This window comes from Typopeltis vanoorti, chromosome 21, assembly GCF_054136105.1.
Source record: "Typopeltis vanoorti isolate ZY-2024b chromosome 21, IOZ_Tvanoo_1.0, whole genome shotgun sequence".
Lineage (NCBI taxonomy): Eukaryota > Metazoa > Arthropoda > Arachnida > Uropygi > Thelyphonidae > Typopeltis > Typopeltis vanoorti.
In genome coordinates, this window is record NC_143569.1 from 13440390 (window position 1) to 13460326 (window position 19937).

A 19937-nucleotide genomic window follows, 5' to 3' on the forward strand; every position below is an offset into this window, starting at 1 on the left:
TTAGTAACTGAACTATTACTTTTGCTTTTCTGTCATTTTTCTACCATCAAAACTGAGTGAAGTAATCTTTTCATAATCATTCTTTCTCTTATTTCTCTAATTTTCTCTCAAATTCTGATTTAGCCTTCCTTACTATACTAGTTACATTCTTGCTTACGTTTTGTATTACTCCTGAGCATGCTGATCACCTTTTTTATATTCCTTCCACAATGCAGCTCTTGCTTTATATTGCTACCCATCAACTCAATCCTCAATCGGTTTATTCCCCTTTTGACCCTACATATGCACTGTAAATCTGCTTACTGAAACAATTCCTTGATCATTTCCCATGCACTAATGACATTCATTCCATGTAGTTTCTAATGCAATATTGCTGCTCCAAGTTGTCTCCTAAGTCTGTTATAATCACCAACTTTGTAGTTCTGCATAAACCCATAAACTTGTTCTTGAGTGAAATTTTCGCATGTTGAGCAGCCTCCCAGGACAAGACTGCATGGTCACTTTCCCCCGATTGGTTGTAGGGTTGCTACTGAAGTTATAGCTCTTCTGATGCTATTACCAGCTCCAACACTCTCTCAAACTTCTAGTCTCCACAGTCACTTCCTTTTACTTAGGACACAGCAAAAGAACTCCCTGGGATGTTCCTTTGATGTGTTTAAATCTAATTTCTTCTCAGTATTCTTTTGCCTTCCTGACCTTGGTCACTTCTTGCAAGCTCAGTACTGCTTGTGAGCTTGCTGATCATGAGCATCAGCTGCACACATTCTAGCCACTGTTCAGCTTGTAAGAATGCTACTCATCCATTTAATTCACATCGGATTCTCTTCTAGTTTTAAGTATGCAGTCTCATACTACTTATCTCAAACATTCTTTGACCATTTCTCATTCACTGCTAATATCCTTCCTTTTCAGATTCTCATACAATGCTATGATATTGCTTCAAGCTGCCTCCTAAACTTATCATAATCACCTGCCTCATAATTCCACGTTTGACAATATTCCAAGCCAAGATGCATGATTAATTTCCTCATTTGGAGGCATTGTGGCTACCTTGGTATAGGCAAATTCTTGGATGCTATGTTCCAGCACTCTCCTCCATCACATGCTCTTTCAAGTAATTATCTTTTATTAGCTGTATAAATTCCAATTCCTTCCTTCCATATGACATTATTTCCTTTCAGTCTATATCTGATAATTATCAGCCATAATAATTATTCAACTTGTATTCATGCTAATTTTGCTGAAGCATGGAGTCATCTTTCACACACACTCCTTGCCTATATCAGAAACCAAGTATCTGTTTTGTTCTGTTCACCTCACACAGCAGATATCTTCAAATGCATTGCCTCACGCATCTCTGCCTTTATATTGAACTCTTACTCTTGTTTGTTATTGTCAGAAATCCCCTGCCCTGTATCCTGATGTCATTATACTCTGCAAAAATACTATATCTGCTTCTATATTACTATAGGAATAAAATGTAAGGGGGATTGTCTCCCCATTGCTCGAGATACTTCTGACATTAGTATACATCAACATCAGTATCCCCCCTTAAGCTTGTAACTAACCTTGCTTCTTGTATTAGTTATCCTATTTAAATTCAAGACTTGAGAAACTAAATTTGGCATTTTTTGATCATTCTCATATTCAGCACTCAGTCACCTAATGAATCATGAATGCTTTTGATAATAACCAGTTTCTTTGACTTTGCACTTCTAAACTCAAAATAATCAAAATCAAAACACTTTCTTCAGTAATCTGACTTCATTCAAATGCAATCCATCAGCCACACATAATTTCTGTCCATTCGTAAAATTTGCTCCATACATCTATTAACTGAACATCATTTCTCCCATACAACCTATGCATTGACTCACTTGGAAGGTATGGGAGCAGACTTACAATCTTTATTTTCTTACTCTTCTTTCCACTTCTTCCAGTAACTCTTATATCTTCTCTCATACCATACCTTCACCTTTCAAATTATTCATATCTGCCAAAATGGTCAATTCTTTCACTTTCCCTCTTTGCAATTAACAGCATCCTTAATCTTCACACTTGGTGGAGTTCATTTTGCCATGCTCTCATCTTTCCCCAACCACCTCCCCTTTCTTTCTGTTCTCTGCTGTAGGTACTCACAAGTTGTTTCCATTGTGACAGGATAAGATATTTAACATAATAACAATGTGTAAATTATTTTCAATCTGTTATATCCATTTAATATCTATTTAATCATATCCATTTAAAACCATTTATGTAGTACTGGCATATGTATTGACAATTTGTGTTTAATTTATTTAATGATTTTAATTCACAACACAACAATAATGAGAAAATAATATTTGTTTAACTTATTTGCTGATATTTTGCTAGTTGTGTATCCAGCATCTTCAGAGCACAAAAAACAGTTTTCCACAGTATGCAAACAGCAACAATTAGTTAATAGGGGACCAGTTTAAAAATTGTAACAACAACACAAGGAACTAAAGTCCTAATTCACATCATCTATTCTTGGATAAAGAGAAAGTTAACAAGTATTAATTGACTGTCTCCCAGATTTTTGGTAAACTGATACAGCTATACTTGTTAAGGTGTGGGGATTGTTTTCAAGCTGCTGCTACTGATTCAGCACCATAACAATGGTGCAGAATCATAACGGCAATAATAACAATTAGTTAACCACTGTGACAAATAAGTTAAATAAATATTAATTTTCTTATTATTCTTGTATTATGAATTAAAACTGTTAAATAAACTAAACAAGTACTTCCACGTAATTATTTATTTTTTAAAGAATCAATGTTGGCCCCTAGGTGTAACCGAAAAGACAGTATATCTTCTCATAATAATATTCGTATTGTGTCCCCCCCCTTTCTCCCCATCTCTTTGGTGGGGAGGACAGGTTGAACCCTCCTGATAAGGGATTAAGAATATATATAACTGTAAATCCATGTGTATTCATGAGGCCAGTTAGTCGGTTCTGAGGGATGAAAAATCCAAGTTTACAGGTGGATAAACTCTCTACTTCTATAGAGAGTTTATCCACCGGCTAACTCACCTTTAGTCAAAAGAGACCAGATAAAAGTTCCTCATGTCATAAATAGGAATTGAATGCACGTCTTTCCGACCAAAGGAATTTGTCTCTACCAACTGAGAGACAGAGGCTCATCTCTTCACATAATATGTTTACTTAAATTCTATTTTTTATTTAACAAAGGTAATAAAGTAATTCTAATAAGTTTGCTGAAAAGCACTGTTTTTTTTTTTTTTTTTTTTTTTTTTTTTTTTTTGAGTGAAGCTAAGTTAGCTAATCTCAGGATTTTTCTTTGGAAACTTGAATTTTTAATCCCAAGCAAATCAGTCAGAGAACACACACAATTAAGAGACAAAATACATATTACTCAGTGGCAGATGGCATAGTGCAGTAGTGTTCAACCTTTTTTACTATGCAAGCTACTTTTCCATACTAAGTTATGGCGATCTACTCTCTTATATAGATCACGTTCCCCCAACCTGATATCTGATTGCACACAACTATGCAGTTAAATGCACTCACTCACTTCAGAGGACCCACTCTCCCAGCCCTAAAAACTTTAAAGAAACTAAAAACTTTATTTGTGTATTTAAAAATTTATTTATCAGTTTTAATTATTTTAATACAACAAATAAAACAAATATATTGGAATAAAATATTTATTTCTCTATTTTGGAAAACCAAAGTTAGAAAAAAAACAACAGATTGATTACAAACTCACAAGTTACAGGAAATGCTGGTTGATTAAAAAAAAAAATTAATGTGAAATTTCGCGTTGTTTGGACCTCACAATATTTTCATAGTCAGGTTGATATGAAGAAGTGGCCAATCGCAGACAATCATCCAAATGATCATTTGTAATTTGGTTTCTTAATTTATTTTTTATGACGTTCATATTTGACAGAATTTTTCGTGCAATATCAGTTAATATTGGAAATTTTTTATGTGAATACTTCCAAATTACTTCATTGTTTATTGATTTTAAATGTAAACTATTCTGAATGTTTATTATCTCAAGTTCTACTTCAGCTTGGTCTATATCAAACAGCCCACTAATTTTATTTGAAATTTCTGTGATATTCAAGTTTTCTTAAAATGGATTATTGATAAAAGATACAATCATTTCAGTTTTATTAAAATCTTTAATCTTGAATTTATTTCTTCCTCAACTAATTCTATTTCACGAATAAATTCTTTTAAATCACAGTGAAGCATTTCTTGATTTTGTTCAAAAAATTTTAATAAATATGGGAGATGTCTGAATTTGCAGTCATTTATATTTTTCTTTAATAAAAATAAGTATTGTTGGAAACTTTTTATTGAACTTAACATGTCAATTAAATTTTTATCTCTACCTTGTAATTCTAAATTTAAATTGCTTAATTTTGCACAGAAATCTACTAAAAATGATAAGTGTAACAACCATCTTTTATCACTCAATTGTGGATAAATATCTCCTTTTTCATCAAAAAAAATTTATATCGTTAATTAATACAAGAAATCTTTCTAAAAATTGACTTCTGCTGAGCCAGCGAACATTATTGTACAACAGAAGTTCCCTATCATCATCTGCCTGTAATTTAAATAACACTGCCATTGCAGGGCATTTCCTCAAACAGAATTTAAAATTTTAAATGTAATATCCAAAACATCTTTTCTGTTTAATCTTTTACTACACAGTACTTTTGGTGAATAATACAGTGGTACGTTAAAATATCTGGATATTTGTCATTGTTTTACATAATGAAATGAAGCCTGATTTATTACCTATCATTGCAGGAGAACCATCAGTAGTAATAGATACAGTTCAAAAAGCAGAAGTTTGTGTTGTTTCACAAATTCATCAAATGCCGAAAAAATGTCTTCTCCCCTAGTACTTCCTAATAATGGTACAATTTTCAAAAGTTCTTCTTTACTTGAATAATCTTGAAATACCATGCGAATAAATACCATTAACTGAGCGGTATCAATGAAGTCATTTGATTCATCAAATTGTAATGAAAACACAACATACTGGTGAATATTTGACATTAACTGAGTATTCAGATCGGCACTTAAAATTTCAACTCTTCTCATAACCGTTGTTCTGGAAAGTAATAAATCTTTAATATTTGAAATGATTTCATTTTTATTTTTAAAATCAGAAAATAAAGATTCTGCTGATGCAAGAAATGATTCTTTTATTAACTCTCCATCAGTAAAAGGCTTTTTGCTTTTGCTAATAAATGACACACTTTTAAAGATGCAATAGTGGCTGATACTGGTTTATTTATTACTTTCGAAATCATATTTTGTTGCCCAGAAAGTCCTGCCTTTAAATTTATAATTTTTTAATTCACGTATTTTGGAATTTTTGGGAAAATCTTCATCATATTTTGCATGTAGTGATCGAAAATGTCTCTCAATATTATTACCTTTTTTGGAATTGCTACAGATGAATTACGAATCAAACAACAACAACACTTTCCATTTACCATTGTAAAGGAATAATCCATTTCCTATTCCTTATGAAAATGATATGACTTCGATTTCTTTGATACAGTCATGATTATCCTCAAATTAAAAAAAAACTTTTAAATATTTTATTAAAATAAAAAATGTTTATAACTTATCAATTAGCAAACAAAATAATGGTAAATCCAATGATAAATTTAGAGCAACTGAAATTCTAACAGTGGGTAGTTGAAAGTGTGTGATGTAGTTATGAGTAAACACTATTATAAACGAAACGCGTATGATGTGCTTTGCTTATAATTGTATTCACTTGGCTGGCTGTTTGACTTCCACTGATCCAAATTAATTCATTTACCTGGACTTATAACAAAATTACTGATTTGACAATTTTAACAAAAAATAAATAAACAATAGCAATACACTTAAAGAGAATTAAAAAATAATACAAAATAATGATAAATATAATATTATGTTTTCAGTTTTAATTGAATTTTGAAGTAAGTAAGGAGGAAAAAACTAGAGATCGACTAAAAATCACTCCGCAATCGACCTGTCGATCATGATCAACGGGTTGAACACCACTGGCATAACGTATGGACTGTATAGTGTACAGATAGAGGATTAAATAGTATAGATTTTGGGTTGCGGGGTGCTTAAGGGTCAAAGCTGTATAACTGAGAGGAGACCTCCACATAGCCTTTAAAGGAATGCGGAGAACCGACCAGGGCTTCTGACCTAATGTCCAATCCTCACCTTCTCGTGGTGCACCCTGTTGGGTATCTACTTTGATACTGAACGAACGAGGATGGGCTGGCAATTTGGGATTTAGCCGACCAAATTGTATTCTTATTGGTTAAACCAAAATAAAAAATGATGGTACAACATGACAAAATTTCATGCCGGCTGGGGCGTCGCCCGGTTAAACAAGGCCCCCGTTGTTTTTGCCAGGGAACCAGGGCGAACAGCGAAAAGTCAGCTACTGGAACAAATCTGAAAACAAACCCCAACTCAACATCACCAGAGTTAAAGATCGGTACTATCAACGTAAGAAGCCTGAATGGCAAAGAAATGGAGCTAGCTGAGGAATTAGATAAGTACCAGATCGACATAATAGGGGTGACTGAAACAAAAAAGACCAAAACTGGTGAGATCTTTCTGAGCAATAAATACAAATTGTTATATTCAGGCAATAACAATCAAGGAAAAGAAGGAGTAGCCATAGTATTCAACACAAAATACGAGGCTAATCTTCTTGAATGGCAGTCAGTCTCAAGTAGAGTAATGTGGGCAAATATGAGAATGGGGAACTGGACAATGAGACTTATTTGTGCCTATGGTCCCACAGAAGGCTCTACTAAGGTAGAAGTGGAGGAATTTTTTGAGGCTTTAGAAAAAGCAACTGACACAATGAAAAAGGAAAAGTTGGTCCTTGTTGGGGATCTAAATAGTAGAGTAGGAAATGATTGTGAGACATACAAAAATATTTTGGGAAAATTTGGAGAAAAGAGCAAAGCTAATAATAATGGCAAATATCTGTTGGATTTCTGCTCAGGACATGGACTGGTTATTACTAACACCATGTTCCAACATAAAAATGTGCACAAATTCACATGGAGAGAAGAGGCTAGGAATAAGAAAAGTCTCATTGACTATGTTATTGTTGATAGTGATGTTTTCTCCCTGGTGCAGGACACCAGAGTGTACAGAGGATTTGAAATTGAAAGTGATCACTATTTAGTCTTGAGCAGGATAAAATTGAATTTCATATTGAAAAGAATAACATGTAAGAAAGTTTTAAAGCGAATAAAAGTTGAGCAGCTCTCAGATGTAAACTGTAGACTAAAATACAGAAATATTATTGAAAAGAAAATGAAAGAGTTTGAGAACAGGAATCAAACCTTGCAGATTCAGTGGCAAACTCTGAAGGAAACATTGATTGATTCTGCCAGAGAGGCATGTGGTGAGGTTGTGTGCAAAGATAAAAAAATCAGAACTCCCTGGTGGACACAGGAAGTTAAAGAGGCAGTGAAGGAAAAGAAGAAAGCATATCAAAAGTTCCTGGCAAATAAGTCAGCTTTTACTCTTACAGAATACAGAGACAAATGTAAGAAAGCTAAACAGTGTGTAAAACTAGCTAAACAAAAGTCATGGGAGGTCTTTGGCAAAAATATAGAAAATAAATATCAAGAAGGTGGCAAAATATTCTGGCAGTTGTTGAAGAAGCTTAGGAATGGAGGAAAGAGTGCTGTAAAAGGAATTAGAGATGATAAAGGTGAAATGAAAACAGGAGAAAAAGATATCCTTGAAGTACGGAGTAATTACTTTGAAAAACTGCTAAATGAAACAAGCAGTGATGACAGCACAGTGATAAAAAACACTGACCAGGCATGCAGTCAGGAATACATATCCATACTTGAAGTAGAAAAAGCCATCAAAGGCTTGAAATGTGGAAAGGCAGCAGGAGTAGATGATATTCGACCAGAAATGCTGAAGTATGGTGGTATAAGAGTCTTACAGTGGCTGCACTGCATAGGTCAGAAAGCCTGGACAGAGGGACGAATTCCTGATGATTGGAGTAGAGCTCTCATAGTACCCATATATAAAAAGGGAAATAAAACTGAATGTGAGAATTACAGAGGTATTTCCCTACTGAGTGTTCCTGGCAAGATCTATGCAAGTATACTTGAGAAACGGTTGAGAAGAATTGTGGAAGAAAAGCTTGGTGAAGAACAAGCTGGATTCAGGCCAAATAGAGGCTGTCAGGATCAGATCTTCACTTTACGACAAATAGTCGAGAAAGCATGGGAATATAACAAAGATCTGTATTTAAGTTTTGTTGATTTGGAAAAGGCATATGACAAGGTGCCAAGAGAGAAGCTATTCAATACGCTGCAGTTATATGGTGTCAATGGGGCATTATATCAAGCAATACTTAGTCTGTATTTGAGTTGTGAGTCAGCAGTTAGAATTGAAGGAAGTACAGGAAGATGGTTTAATGTTAAATCTGGTGTGAGACAAGGATGTACATTATCCCCTCTGTTATTCATTATCTATATGGATCACATTATGAAGGAATGTGGTATTAAACCTGATATCAAAATTGGAGATGTTAATGTCAGCTCTTTGCTTTATGCGGATGATGTTATACTTCTAAATAAATCCGCTACAAGTCTGCAAGATTCTCTGACTAAATTGAATAGCTGTTGTAATAGATATGGTATGAAGGTCAGCAATAAAAAGACAAAGACAATGAAAATAGGCAGAATCATTGAAAATGTCAACTGTGTTGTGAATGGAGAACCTGTGGAACAAGTAAAACATTTTAGCTACTTAGGCACAATTTTTACTGAAGATGGTAAACTAAATATAGAAATAGACAACAGAATCAGCAAAGCTGGTATCGTGGGAAGTCAATTGAATAAATTCATATGGAATAAGAAAGAAATTAGTCGGAACACTAAATTAGCTGTATACAAAACTGTGTTCAAACCAATTTTAACTTATGGATCTGAGAGCTGGTATAGAAGTAAAACACTTGACCAAAGACTAGAGACCGCAGATATGAGAGTCCTGAGAAAGATCAGAGGCGTGAACAGATGGCATCAATGGCAATATCATATTAAAAATGAGGATATTAGGAAAGAACTTGACATTGTCAGCATCCAGGAATGCGTTAGCAGAGCTAATCTCAGATGGTATGGTCACTTAAATGGAATGGGAGAGGAAAGATTAGCAAAACAAGTGTTCTCTGCCAGGTTGGCAGGAAAACGCCCCAGAGGAAGACCAAGATATAGGTGGATTGATACGGTACAAAGTGCCTTAGACGATAGAAATATAAGATCTGATAATGTTGGAGTCTTGACAAGTAACAGACTGATTTGGAGGAAAATTGTAGATAGGAAGTTAGTAATGATGTAATTTTTTCATGTAGTACTGTCATATCCTGTACACCCCTTGAGGGTACATGGCAGGAATTTGATGATGATGATGATGATGATGATTTTGGGTTGCATGGTATAGAGTTTCCTTCTGGGAGTAAGTCCTTGGACTACAAGGGGGATGCCAAGTAATAATAATTACAACAATATAACACGATGGGATGCTGCATACTCTATGGGAGGAGTTATACTGGAGGAAGTAGGAGAGACAAGAGATCTGGGATTGATGATTGATAGAAACCTGAAAACTGAAATTTAGGGGACATATTGCAAAGGTGGTGAAGGTAACACAGAGGATTGCTGCAATTATGAGAAGGACACTGACCTGCAGAGATAAGAGGGTTATCATTCCGTTGTATAAGTCTCTGATCAGACCACACTTGGATTATTGTTCTCAGATTTGGTCCCCAGGATTTGAAGGGGATAAAATTAACTGTGGAAAAGATACAAAGATGGTCTCAGGACTGTACAAGGATAGTTATGAGAATCGGCTGAGGAAATGTGGACTGCAGAGTTTGGCGGATAGAAGAAGGAGAGGTGATATGATTGAGACTTTTAAACTGTTGAGAGGTGGTTACAGGGTTGACACTGGGGAGTTCTTTCGCTTAGTTGAACAGCGGGAAGGAGTGATGACAAGAAGATATCCCTGGAAGTTACAAAAGGAAACTGTGAGCAAGACGGTGAGGAGTGGTTTCTTTGCATGGAGGGTGGTTGAGCCGTGGAATGCATTGCCTGATAGAGTGGTGAGGGCGAGAACGGTCAATGAGTTTAAGGAGTGGTATGATAGAGTTTGTGTTTCTTAGGGGGAACCTCCCCTTGATGAGTCTTGACAAACTTTATGTTCTTAGGAAGGACCTCCCACGATGAGTCTTTTGACTCCATGGAGGTCTGAATAATAATAATAATAATAAATAATAACACTTCATGAACTTTCTTGTTCACTTAGCATTAAAATCTATGAACTTGGGTTGTTGATACCAACTATACTACTAGTAACTTACTTAGTGAGACTGATCTGAATTAACTTTTTTATTTAACAAAGGTAATCCCAATAAAATAATTCTGTTATAAAGTGTTGGTGGATAGGGAGTTGAAATTTAGGGGGAACATTGAAAAAGTGGCTAAATCAGCTCATAAAATCACTTGGTTACTGAAAAATACTTTAACAAGCAGAGACAAACAAATTATTGTTCCTCTGTATCGAGCTTTGATAAGACCCCATCTTGATTACTGTGCCCAGATTTGGGTGCCAGGGTTTCTTCTTGATTGGGAGGAGGTGGAGAGGATCCAGAGGTGAGTGACCAAGATGATAGCAGGTCTATGGAATGAGCCTTATGAAAACAGGTTAAAGATTTGTGGGTTGCAAAAATTGGTTGATAGGCAGAAAAGGGGTGATATGATTGAGACATTCAAATTACTGAAGGTTGTCTATAAGATTAATTCAGAGGATATTTTTGAGAACAGGACTGGTGGTGGCAGGACTAGGGACCATCCATAGAAACAGGGCAAGAGTTTGGTTAGCAAGGGTGTTAGAGCTAAGTTTTTTACTTGGAGAGTGGTAAATGAGTGGAATAAGCTGCCAGAGTCTGTTGTCAGTGCCATGACTGTGAATGAGTTCAAGGCAAATATGATAGATACTGTGTGAATGTTGAATAGTTGTTCTTTTCATGATGTTTAGGGATTCCCTCGATGAGTCTAAGGAGTTGCCTGTAATAATAATAACTTCCAATTAATGAGTACATTCTCAAGTTAGCAATAGGAGTAATATATATCCTGTAAAACTGTATAACATTTAATGAAGTTATTTAAGTTAAGGGATATTACATCCTATATTCTTTCGTAGCTGAATAAGAAACTCAAAGAGTTTCATGCCGAATATAGAAACTATATAAAGTTCGGTGATATAGTTTCTATATTCGGCATGAAACTCTTTGAGTTTCTAATTCTGCTATGAAACAATATGGGATGTAATATCCCTTAACGTAAATAAGTTCATGTAGCTGAATTAAAGCCTTTAGCTCTTCATATTTTTGCCACGGTATGACAGTGAAGTGTTTAGAAGGAGTGCCATAATTGCCAATGACTTTATGCACGGGTTATGCATGGAGAGTGGTGTGGAATTTGTGGATGTGTGGAGTGAGTTCGATGGGCGAAAGGATTTATATAAGATGGATGGTTTACATTTGAATGGATTTGGTGTACGGAGGCTTGAAAAAGTGTTGATGAATGAAGTGGATATACAGACTCAGGGAAACTAGATTTATTAAGGGGGGGGGAACTAGATATGCACGCTTTAGGGAGACAGTTGAGTGTATGAATGAGTATAATATGCCCGAGCGAGTACGAAGGAAAACAAATTAGAATGGGATAGTTAGTATAAGGCATCAAAGTAGGGATGGGACTAACAGGTTTCTGCAATTCATGTACGCTAATGCCAGGAGTATTAGGAACAAGAAGGAGGAGTTTTTGGCTTTGATTGGCACTTCAAGGCCACATGTTGTTGGTATTAGTGAAACATGGCTGACAGAAGATGATAAAGCTAGTGGAATTGAATGTGACAGGTATAGCATTTTCAGGAGTGATGGGGAGAATAAAAAGGGGGGAGGAGTGTTATTGATGATAGCTGATGAGTTGCAGCCAAGGAGTATAGAAGTTGAACTGTAGGATAGAGAAAAGACCACATTTGAGGCCATCTGGTGTGAGATAGAGTCTAGCAGAACAAAATATACAATTGGGTGCTGCTATAGATCAGGTGATGGAATAGATGGTGGGGATAGTATGCATAGACAAATAGAAGAAATGAGCGGAAGAAGGGTAATTATTATGGGGGATATCAATTATGGTAACATTGACTGGAAGGAGGAGAGGGCACATGGGAGGAAGGAATTGGATTTTATGCGGTTATTAAGGGACAACTATCTGCGACAGCATGTAATGGAAAATACTAGGGGGCAGAGAGTGCTTGACCTAGTAATCACATCTGAGAATGTGGCTGTAACGATCATGACCATGTTGCCACCAATTGGTGAGAGTGATCATAAGGTCATGACTTGGGAGGTGGCTAAAGGAGTGGAATTTACAATTAAGACAGGGTACATGTGCAAGTATGACAAGCTTAGGAGTGTGCTTGGCTCAGTGCCATGGCATGTAAAACTGCAAGGGCTGGATGTTGATAGTGCATGGGAGGTGGTTAAGAAGTGATTGCAGGAGGCAATGGTTTGACTGTATACCAAGAGTCCGAATAATAAATCAAGTAGGGGTTGAATGGATGAATAACACCATTAAACTTGAGCTGCAAAAAAAGAAACAATTGTGGAGGGAATTTAAGTAGAAAGGTGACCAGCAGGTGCAGGAACAGTAATAAAGTTCAGGCCAGAAAGGTAACAAGGGTGGTAAGAAAAGCAAAAGCGGATTATGAAAGAATATTTGCCATGTGCAGGCCAAAGAGAATCCCAAACAGTTTTTTCAATATGTTGCAAGAAAAAGGAAAAATGTTCATGGCAGAATGATTTTAAAAAATACCAAGGGTAGGGAGGTAACCAAATCAGTCGATATTGTGGAATTACTGAGCAAGCACTTTGCAAGAGTATATCATCCAGGTGGTGACATTGCAGAAATGAATGAACCAATAGATTATACAGGAATTGTGGTGAATGAAGTGGAGGTGAGTAGTCTATTGCATAACCTCAATGTCAATACATCTGTGGGATTGGATGGAATACCAGCTGGTGTCGTATGTGAAGTGGCTAAAGAATTGTCAGTGCCCTTGACCATTTTGTTTAATTTGAATCTCGAGTCTGGGTTAGTCCCGAGGAGGTGGAAAGAGGGGAAAATAGTTCCACTGCATAAAGGTGGTTCCAAGGCTGCTGTTGAAAATTACCAGCCAATCAGCATAACACGAATCGTTATCAAGGTCTTGGAGAAAAGAGTTAAGAGGAAAATGGGACACTGTATCGGGGACAGCATGGTTTTGTGAAGTGTAGGTCATGCCTCAGTAACTTGCTCACGTATTATACTGGATGAACTGGATAAGGGTAATAGGTTTACAGTGATTCTACTGGACCTTGCTAAGGCCTTTGACAGGATACTACCTGGAATTCTAATCAGTAAATTGCAGCATATGGGGATGGATATAGGGTTGGTGAGATGGATAGGAGGGTGGTTGATGGAGAGATATCAGAGAGTGGTTTATTCAGGAGTAGAGTGCAAAAGACGGCCTGTGACTAGTGGTGTGCCACAAGGATCTGTTCTTGGACCACTGTTGTTTACTTTGTTCATTAATGATATAGGAAAGGATCTGAGAGGAACGGTTCATTTGTTTGCGGATGATGCGAAGTTGGGTAGGGCAATAGTGAATGCAGATGACGTCAAAATTTTGCAGGATGATTTGGATAGATTGGAGGTCTGGGCTAAGGAGAATGGATGTCAATTTAATGTGGCAAAATGTAAGGTTATACATTTTGGGGTGAAAAGATTAGCAGCAGTTTACTACATTGGTGGAGGTACTCCAGGAAATTGATGAGGCAAGAGATTTAGGAGTGTTGGTGGATAAAGAGTTGAAGTTTAGGGGGCACATTGCAAAAGTGGCCAAATCAGGTTATCAAATCATTTGGTTGCTGAAGAATACTTTGACGAGCAGAGACAAGCATGTCATTGTTCCTCTGTATCGAGCCTTGATAAGACCCCATCTCAACTACTGTGCCCAGATTTGGTCACCTAGGTTTCTTCTTGATGGGGAGGAGGTTGAGAGGATCCAGAGGCGAGTGACCAAGATGATAGCAGGTTTGTGGAATGAACAATATGAGAACAGGTTGAGGATTTGTGGGTTGCAGAAATTGGTTGATAGGCAGAGGAGGAGAGATATGATTGAGACATTCAAATTACTGAAGGGTTTCTATAAAATTAATTCAGAAGATATTTTTGAGAACAGAGCTGGTAGTGAGAGGACTAGGGGACATCCATGGAAGCTAGGCAAGAGTGTGGTTAGTAAGGGTGTTAGAGCTGGGTTCTTTACTTTTAGAGTGCTGAATCAGTGGAATAAGCTGCAAGAGTCTGTAGTGTGTGCTGTGACAGTAAATGAGTTTAAGGCAAGGTATGATAGATACTGTGTGAATATCAAATAGTTGTGATGAACATGATTTGGGGCCTCCCTCAATAAGTCTAAGGACTCCCTGGAGTTGCCCATAATAATAATATAATTATTAATTTATTAGGACACCTTCTTGGCAATTCTCATAGTAGGGTATGTAAGTTCTGTTCGCTACAAACTTGGTATTATCTAGGTCTACCTGCTCACTGATGAGACCTCAATAAAGGTTGAAACCAGTCTGGGTAGTGACCTCTCATAATGTAGAACAGTAATACAGCTTCTAGGAGCTAAGTTCACATTATGGGTAAATACCAAGAATAGTGATTGGAGCCTGCCCCACCCTTACTATGAGTTGCCTCTGTGTTGCACTACCCAGGTATTTGCTTACGCTTGGAATCACCGAACTTTATATAGTTTCTATATTCAGGATGAAACTCTTTGAGTTTCTTATTCGGCTATGAAACAATATGGGATGTAATATCTCTTAACTTAAATAAAATTTAATGAAGTTTATTAAGAAAAAAAAACAGGGCTGTTTTTTGAAGTCTATTCAGCAACTCATCTAATAAGTCCATTATCAATTACTTAAAAATCTTGAAAGTTGTATGGCATCATTGCTGAAGTCCATTCTTAAATTGCTAATTCGACTGTAAAACATAATAATAATATACAAGGAGTGTTAAGGATTTTAAGATTCTATATGATAAATATGTAGTCAGTTGAATGAACCTCCAACGATGAGTCTGTTGACTGCATGGAGGGTGTAATAATAATAATAATAATAAACATAATACACAAAAAAATTCAATGTTTTTAACTTTTTTAAGCATTACAAAATGCAAATATATACTGATAATTTAATTGTAATATCTGAATATTCTAGAAATCGTTTATTGGTAAATGTAGTACTTTTTTTTCCCTTCATTGTTACATAGTCATAAGTATTCACTATTTGAAAATTATGGACAACTACTATGGCATAATAACTTCAAAATAAAATAACTGGACATTCTGACCTCTATATTAAAGTCGTCATCATCAGGAACACACACACACACACACATGGACACAAGATACATAATGATTCGCTACAGTCATTATCCCAACTTTGGTCAACCATTGACCCTAGTCAGACTTCTGATGAGAAACATTAAAATAAATACAACTTGTATATGAGCAGAACTATATTGACAGCTATGGGATGAGACTTAATTTTTTGGTCTTGTTATTGAATCTAAAGAAGACAGGTTATTGATCTACCTCTATTCTTGCTGATTTCTATATTCAGTATTCTGTTATTTTGCACTAGGCTTTTTGGAAATTGTTGCTCTACAATGCTGTTCTTTTATTACTCTTGTCACCAGCTATTATGTGAGTTACAGATGAGCCATCCATATCATTGAGACACTTAAGTCTTCATTCTTGCTGAGATTGGGGTAGATAGAATTTCAGTCCTCTCTGAATTTTTATTCATACCATGTTTTGGTGCAATGCAAGCATAGGTTGGTCGATTGGTAGAGCTTCTGCTACTAATGGCCCAGCAAAAAGTTAAGCAAGTTTGAGCACAGTTAGTAGTTGGAAGGATCAATCGTTTGATGCTGTTGGCACAATCTCCCTCGATGAGTCGTTGGTCTCCCTGGGAGTGTCACATAATAATAAAAAAAATAAGGAATGGATGCATTTCTAATCAGTTCTGCAGCATGTGTCAAGAGCCCAATTAGAAAGGCCTGATTTTCCATAATTAAGAAATGTGATGTGCTGTTTGTGTTTTGTATTGGGATTGTGCATCCTCTTTCCTCTATGTGGAGTAAATTATAAGTTCATCATATTTGGTGAGCCTTGGTGGGCAGGGGAAGGGGCAGAAGAAGATCATTTTAAAAGCAGAGTGAACTTTTCAATTTAGTGCGTGGTTCATTTATGTGACAAACAATAGCAATAAATGTAGTATAAAATGTAGTGTTTGAATGTAGGTGGTTTAGGCTTACACTAAATTAAAAAGTTTGCTGAGACCCACATAGAATTCTCCTCCCCCCCTCTCTGTGTGTACATCTACAGCAGTGAAAAAATTAATCCGAACAAGCTGAATTTTTGTCAGGTTTTGGTTTGGTTTCTGTTTTAGTTCACAATCATTTTCATTTTGGTTTACTATTTTCGATTTTGGTTTTAGTTCATCATTTTGGTTGAGTACTGCATGTTTTAACTGCCTCTACTATGTTTATTAATAGGATGTGTTTTTAACAGTTTAAACAAGTCGACATTCGTAGTGTTTTATTCATTTTGTGTAGCTATAAAATGGATACATCTTCAAGAAAGTGTTCAAAAATATGTACTCTTTCTCAGCACAAGTCCATGATTCAAAAACAAATTGCTGATAAGTGTGGTGTTAGTTTGGGTACTGTTAATATGATTTTAAAGAGGTCTAGGAAGACAGGTACCTTTTCTCTTGAGAGAAAAGTAAAATGTGGGCTAAAAAGGAAAACTACATTTACTCAAGATCGTTTACTAGTTAAGAAAAACAAAATGAATCCAAGATTGTCTGCTGCAGACTTAAATAGAGACTTGGCAGTGAGTGGGATTAATGTTTCTAACATGACAGTCATCGAAGCAGGGAGGACTGCCCACAGACCTAAAAAGAAACAACTGTTGATGAAAGCTATGCAGGAAGAGATGTCCCACTGGACAAAAGTGTACAAAAATTTGATTGAGAAGTGATGTAGGTCATATTCTGAGATGAGAGCCATTTCTTTATCTGAGGAGAGCAAATACCCTATGTTTGATTAGTAGCTGAGAAGACTTCTCCCACCAACCAACAAGTTCCTAAACATCCAGCTAAAAAGATGTTCTGGGGTTATTTCACACATGATGGTCCAGGATCACTTGTGCCTGTTGACAGTATGATGAAAAGTGACCAATATATATATAGAAATATTGGAGAAAAAAGTGGTCTCACAGATCCAGAAAGACAAAGAATTTGTCTTTCAATAGGATCACACTCCATGCCACACTTCAAAAAAAAAAAAAAAAAAGTGAAGGAGTTCCTCAAAAATCACAACATCCAATAGAAATTATCCCAATAGAAAATTTCACATAGACTTTTCACATAGTGAAAAGTCTCCTTTTCACTATGTGAGCCATAGTGAAAAGGAGACTTAGAAAATTAAATTGTGTTACAAAGGATAACTTAATACAATCCATTATAAAAGTGTGGTTTCGAGATGCAGAAATAAGAAAAATGTGTTCTATGTTGGTAGAATTCATGTCTAAGTGAATTAATGAACTTATTAGGAACAGAGGAGCACACATAAATTATTAGATAAAGTTTGAGTTTAATTTTGTACTTATTTTATTGCAAAATTAAAATTTTTTCTTTAAAATATGTGTTTGGATTAATTTCTTTGCTACTGTAGATGTATACCAAATTTGATGCATCTGCAACTTACCCTATATAACAAAATAATCAGATATTAGACATAGAAATTAACAAGTATATAACTATAGGCCAATAACCAATGTTTCATTGATAAGTTGTACACACACACACACAGGGACATAAACTACATAGTGAATCACAAAGCACTTTATGTCCTTGCATGTATATATGTGTATTCATGATCTTAATATTAAAGTAAAAAATGTCTAATAGTTATTTTCTGTTTAAAGTTATTATTCTGCCATGGTAGTAGGCTTCATAATTTTTACATAGTGTATTAAATTTGTAAGCATATTAGCCAAAGACAAAGCCATCTCATCCTTCTACTTTCATTGGGTACAATTTTCTTGTAACTCATTCAGGTGGCTAGGTGGGTTTGGAGCATTACTATACTTCAAAAAATCTTGAAACATCTGGGTTATCTTCTTCGGAAATATGCTATTCAAAGAGAAAACATACTATATTCATTTGAATTCTGATTATGTGGTAGTTTTGTTCTCTGTATCAAAATAGAGTGCATGAAGTCAATGACTTGCTTCATAACTTAAAGTGAATATCTATACAGAGCAGAATAAAAAAATCTACATTAAATGAATGAGATGTGAAATTAGGAATAATGAAAGATATATATGTGTGTGTGTGTGTGTGTGTGTGTGTTACGGTTAAAGTGATAAATCCGGTTATTATTATTAATTACCGGTTAAAGTGAATAATTCCTAGAAGAGTCTGGTACATGTAATAAAAATATGTTTATAGGTTTTATATATAGGTTTTCATTCTCAATAGAAATTATAACAGCTTAGTTTAGGTTAGGTTAGTTTATAATGAAAAAAGTAAGGAAAGTACTTCTTTTGCACTCAATGAAATCAGAAATCATTATAAACTAACCTAACCTTTATCGGTTGGAAATTATTATAAACTAACCTAACCTAAACTTTATCGGTTGTAAATCATTATAACCTAACCTAAACCAACCTAACCTTTATTGGTTAGGTTAGTTTATAATGAAAAAAGTAAGGAAAGTACTTCTTTTGCATTCAATGAAATCTGAAATCATTATAAACTAACCTAACCTAACTGGGATGTCGCATGTAGAACCAGAGTGTAGTCATAGTTTGTCGTCGGCAGATTAATGGGGATGAAAGGTAAACGTTGTGTGCCGAGCTTAATGATTGCGAGCAGATAAATGGGGATTAAAAATAAAAGTTGTTGTGGGTAGATGAATGGGGATAATAGATAAACGTCATTGCTGTGTTCCTCATCAATGGAAATAGCATTGATCAGTTCCTCTCTGATTTATCTATTATCCCCATTCATCTGCCCACAACAATTTTTATTTGTTATCCCCATTTATTGGCCCACAACAATGTTCATCTTTCATCACCATTAATCTGCCCACGACAAACAACGACTACACTCTGGTTTTCGACATGTAACATCCAAGTTAGTTTAGGTTAGGTTAGTTTATAATGATTTCTGATTTCATTGAGTGCAAAAGAAGTACTTTCCTTACTTTTTCATTATAAACTAACCTCACTTTTATTGGTTAATTATAATGATTTCCAACCGATAAAGGTTAGGTTAGGTTAGACCAGACATAATGATGTCTGATTTCTGATTTCATTGAGTGCAGAAGTACTTTCCTTACTTTTTTCATTATAAACTAACCTATCCTAACCAAACGTAAGCTGTTATAATTTCTATTGAGAATGAAAATCTATATATAAAACCTATAAACATGTTTTTATTACATTTACCAGACTCATCTAGGAATTATTCACTTTAACCAGTAATTATTAATAATAACTGGATTTATCACTTTAACTGTAACATATATATATATATATATATAAGTAATAATCATTTAAAAGAAAAGTGTGTTTTATAATAGCATTCTTGGATAGTAAAATCATTAATTACCACAATTACTGAACCTGGAGTTGTGTGTACCTGTAGATTGTTGTATTTTGCCTAATTTTATTATCAGACCAT

The 19937-nt window shown here is 35.3% G+C and overlaps 1 protein-coding gene across 1 annotated transcript in view; it reads right to left on the reverse strand.

The window, feature by feature from the left end:
• Positions 1-15308: 15308 nt before the first annotated feature.
• LOC150094632 (epidermal retinol dehydrogenase 2-like) overlaps positions 15309-19937 on the reverse strand; it is a 147374-nt gene continuing 142745 nt past the window's right edge. Inside the window, exon 6 of the mRNA XM_090411611.1 lies at positions 15309-18383. Within this exon, the coding sequence (XP_090267737.1) occupies positions 18275-18383 (109 nt within the window). The 3' untranslated portion in view covers positions 15309-18274. The remainder of the gene's footprint in view (positions 18384-19937) is intronic.